This window comes from Penaeus chinensis, chromosome 19 (genome assembly GCF_019202785.1).
Source record: "Penaeus chinensis breed Huanghai No. 1 chromosome 19, ASM1920278v2, whole genome shotgun sequence".
In the NCBI taxonomy this organism is placed as follows: Eukaryota; Metazoa; Arthropoda; class Malacostraca; order Decapoda; family Penaeidae; genus Penaeus; species Penaeus chinensis.
In genome coordinates, this window is record NC_061837.1 from 26,730,524 (window position 1) to 26,735,585 (window position 5,062).

Below are 5,062 nucleotides of genomic sequence, written 5' to 3' on the forward strand. Positions count from 1 at the left end.
TAGGGTTGCACATATATTGAAAAATTCTCAGCCTTTCAGACCACCTAACATGAGGTATAAAGAACTATGTGGATATTTTATTTCATCTGATACATTGGAAGATATACTCGTATTATATCCTAAATTTACTATGTAAAACTGCCGTAAACAAAAACACAGTTATGTAAACACAGTGGCAAAAGCATGTCAACGTATTATTTTTGTATGATGTATGACATGTTTCTATATTACCATGTACAATTACAGTAGTCACAAACTACTGTACTGTGTCAGATGTATGTAAAACTGTAATCATGATTGTCCACGCCTGAGCAAATAGCCAGGCTGGTAAATAAACTTACTTAACTTAACTTAATAATCATAATTATTATTATTATTGTCTTCATCATCATTATTGTTATCATTATCACGTTGATAAAAGACGTTGTCATTATTAATGTGATTATTAGTAAGAGAGGTTACTGATACACATTCAGAAGGCTATACTTTTATTTACTCTTTCTCTGTATAGATTTCATTTTCATTCTCTGCAAGTTTTTTACCTTCATTTTCCCTTCGTAATCTTCCGCGTTGTTCCTCCAATATTACGTTGCCCTTGGTATGTAGTGGAGGGGGTGAACACTGATGAAAATCATATCATTTTTACCTTCATATTTCTTAATACTATTGTTAACTGCTTTTCTTCGTTATTTTAAATATTATTTATATGACTACGATCATTATTTATTTTATCAATATTTTCTTCATCATATTCATATATCGGCATTATTCGTCTATTAGCAATGGAAGCAGCTAAAGCATCATCATTATTGTTAATTTCGTTACCACTGTTGTTGCTATTATCATCGTAATCATAGTTTCAATAATGATGTTAGTATTTCTGTATTTGGAAGTGATGCCATCTTTATCATTACTCAACTCCTGCCGAATGTCAACAATGATGAACGTAAGTATTCTAAAAGTATTTAAAAATCGTTCAACTTCTGCTCGAATTTTAATAATACGAGGTTTGTGATGAACGTAAAATTACGCGACAGAGCCTTCTAAAAGAATCATTGCCAATGGTCCATGTATACTGATTGTTTTTTTCTTTTTCTTTTCCAGCGTTTTCTCTTATTCCAGTCACTTCGTCAGAGAAATTTGATAAGTGTTCTGCCGTTGGTCTGTGTCGTGCAAAGTCAACCTCAGTGTTTCTCGGATCTGTCAAGGTATGAGAAATATATACAGCATATATACACAAGAAAAGGAACATACACATAGAGACACATGTTCACACACGGGTAGAAAAGGGAGTAGGTAACAGAGAGATTAATAGATAAATAGATATGTGGACAAATGTATGTCCTTTGTAAAAGGGAGACGAGGAGGGGGAAGGGAAGCAGGTGGGGGGGGGGGGGGTGGCAGAGAGGCGCATTACTTGTGTTTTACCATATGTGGTATTGGGAGTAACCAAGCGCTAGCACTAAAGCCGAAATATTTCCATAAGAAACACTGTCGGTTTGTACTTTCATTGTCGCATTTGTAGTTAAGCGTGCGTTTAAAAATGGAAGTTATATGATAAGGTGTTTACCTTCACGAACAATTAAATTCGTTTTGTATGTTAGAAATTATATGTAAAGAGTACCATCGAGAGCTGTGCCCTCCCCACAACCACCCGGAAGTCTTCAGAGGTTGCCACGAATTTTAGGGAGTGAAATGTCCAACTATCCTTCTGGCAACATTTAATAATTCTTGATTTTCAAACTTAGTGTTTATTGTTTATCATATTGAATACTTACTTTGTAACTTTTGTATTTTGTTGCTGCGCAACTAATAGATGCGCCGCGTCCTGCAATGACTCTCAGACGCTGACAGACCGTAGAAGCTATCATGAGCATTGGTTATCTGTGAGTAATTATTGCAGAACTACACCCGCGAGGTTATCTAAAGTACTAGCCAAGAGACAGTCTGTGAGAGAAGTGTAAATGGGTAAGAGAGGGGTGAGTTAAATTAAAAGAAGGTGAGTGAGAGAGAAACGGGATGGGCGTGGGTGTATTAGAGAAATACAGACAAGATACAAAATACAATGATGCATTTATCTACAAGGATTTATCTCCCAAACTGGAATATGGTAATGCCCCATGGCTGTACAGTAAAATCAATGCAATGATGGTCTATTGTTATTATCTTTCACTTGTATGTTATATATTTCTAGTCAGACTTTTAAGATTATAGCAATACAGGCTACGCTTGCTTCTCTCTCGTTCTCAAACACACATACACACACTCTCTCACACATTAAATCTTTTTTTTGCACACATATTCACAGATAAAGATGTTAATCTCCGTCTCCCCCTCTCTCTACAAGCGTCTGTCTGTCATTAAATTGTATACATGATAAATGCACACGACAAAATTATGTATTTTCAAAAGATCTTACCTTCATCAGAAATTAAAGACAACTTTTACCTAAACACAAGGTAAAGCATAGTCGTCTGTACATTACATTGTGTTTTTCATTAGAAAGTTAAAAGGTTGGTGTATTAGCAGTAAGATTTATGGAATGATTATGGAATATGTTACCTACAGCAACGACGTGAGTCATTTTCAAGACGGTAAACGGTATAGTAAAACGCGAATAGATGGAGCCCGACGACAGAGGAGTGGAACCTGTTAATGCTAGTTTCGACTTCAGGAATATGCCTCCTCCCTTCTCTTTCCCTCCTTTCCTCTGCCTCATTGCCCTCTTACCCTTCCCACTCCCTCCACCCCTATATTCAACTGGGCACAACGAATACTGCACCGCCTATGGTCGGAGTACAAAAACATGCGTGGTTATGTGTGTAGGCAGACTTCTGCTCGTCAGTGTACACAACAGACGAGAGTGTGCTACTTACCCAGTTCGGATTAGATTGCCACGCTTTCAAAGGTGAGTCGAAACCCATTAGCAACGATGTTAGTATCCGTTTGGAAGACTATGGTCACGTCGTTGGTCGACGAGACGGTGAAGTTCGGAGCGGTGGTATCGCAGAATCTAGGCCTGTGTTCAGAAGAAGGATTGGGTCTTAAACGTTAGAATCATAGCACAATTTTTCTTACTTTTCACCACTCTATGTATCCATCTTTTTCTTTCTCCACACCAATGCTCCTATCTCTATTCATCTATCTATATTTATGTATGCACGTATAGATACATCTCCATCTATCGATCCCAGGCATAACAGAGCCTTATGTCTGCCTTACTGTCGATTAACAAAAAGTCTAACATCATCTAGCTTTTTCTCTGTCTTCCCTCTAACTCTTCTCTCTATCTACCTCTATGTCTGTCTGTTTCTCTCTCTGTCCATCTATCTACATTCTGTCAAACTCCACCGCAACCAAGCCATCTCGGCCTTACCCATCCGCAAAAATAGTGTCGTAGATTTGGAAGCTGTCATAAGAACAGGTATTTTCATACTCTAATTCAAACAGTAAGTAAGTGAACTTGATGATGTAGCCCTCTGGAACCACGATCCGCATCTGGCAGTCATGATAGTTGTCATACGGGTTCGGGTAATTCGGGGAGACTATTTCACCCGCAGCTGCCTCGGTGTAAGTACACTGGCACACTGAGAACAAACAAAGGTAGGAAGGTTACATTCTGTTTTTAACAGAATGTAACCCTCCTAGATAAGGTAAGGGGTCATCCGTTTTTTCATTATTTTATCATGCGTGCAAATAGTGCTGTTTTCCCTAGACCACTCTTATCTGTTATCAAATTAGTCTCTCTCTCTCTCTCTCTCTCTCTCTCTCTCTCTCTCTCTCTCTATATATATATATATATATATATATATATTTAATATGTGTATATATGTGTAATGCACACACACACACACACACACACACACACACACACACACACACACACACACACACACACACACACACACGCACACACACACACACACACACACACACACACACACACACACACACACACACACACACACACACGCACACACACACACACACACACACACAGACACACACACACACACACACACACACACACACACACACACACACACACACACACACACACACACACACACACACACACTCACACACACACACATATATGTGTGTGTGTGTGTGTAACATATATCTTACTTAAATACGGTTATGAAAATCTAATACAAACTTTCGCATGTCTCTGCAGGAGTTGCTGTAGTAGTTGAAGTAACTGTGGTTGAAGTTGAGGTTGTAGTTGACGGAGACTGTCGAAAAGGGAAAAGCCGGTTATTGTCGTGTTCTTGGTTGATTATCGCCAATTTCATTATTTTTGTGATATTTTTGTGATATTGGTTATGGCACAGTTTTAGCAATAATTGTTCGTTACGCATATTATCATTCGCAATTCTACTGATGCTGTTTTCTTGTTATTGTCCCAACTGTCACCCAGCTTTCTTCATATTAGCATTTATATATATATATATATATATATATATATATATATATATACACATTTTTTTTTTTTTACAGCTCATTACCGTAATCATCACTGACGATTGTTATCATTGTTAACATAAATGTAATGATTCTTAGTATAACCATTATTAGCATTACCTATTCGAATTACTCTTATTAATGCTATTATTGCTATTACCGTTACTATTACTATTACTGTTATTATTACAGATATTATGTTTATCACTGTTATCATTATATTATCATTTTATTTACCCATGCATATATAATATATACACATATATATATATATGTGTGTATATATCAATCCTGATGAATTTAACATTGTTATCAAAATTAATATCATCATGGTTCACTTTGTTAATACATTATGATCAATATTTCCTGAACAAAGACTGGCAACCCATAACAGTATAGTGGACTAGGAACTCACACAGACTGAAGTCACTGCCAAGCGAAAGCCTCGGCTGCGCTGCTTGTTGTCTGTCGAGAAGGTGAAGTTGAGGCTGCTGTCCAAGGAAGCCACAGGGGCAGGGTCTGTGTGGCCGCAGGCGACGCCACTGGAAGGTCGGGGAGGCGATGCTTTGGTGTACATTCCATGTGCGTTTTCCTTCAT

General features: G+C 37.7%; 1 protein-coding gene across 1 annotated transcript in view; it reads right to left on the bottom strand.

The window, feature by feature from the left end:
- Positions 1-475: 475 nt before the first annotated feature.
- Positions 476-5,062, bottom strand: part of LOC125034983 (blastula protease 10-like) — a 7,976-nt gene continuing 3,389 nt past the window's right edge. The window contains exons 7-11 of the mRNA XM_047627028.1: positions 4,880-5,006; positions 4,160-4,235; positions 3,377-3,587; positions 2,877-3,019; positions 476-1,200 (exon numbers count right to left, since the gene is read on the bottom strand). Of these exons, the coding sequence (XP_047482984.1) occupies positions 2,887-3,019; positions 3,377-3,587; positions 4,160-4,235; positions 4,880-5,006 (547 nt within the window). The 3' untranslated portion in view covers positions 476-1,200; positions 2,877-2,886. The remainder of the gene's footprint in view (positions 1,201-2,876; positions 3,020-3,376; positions 3,588-4,159; positions 4,236-4,879; positions 5,007-5,062) is intronic.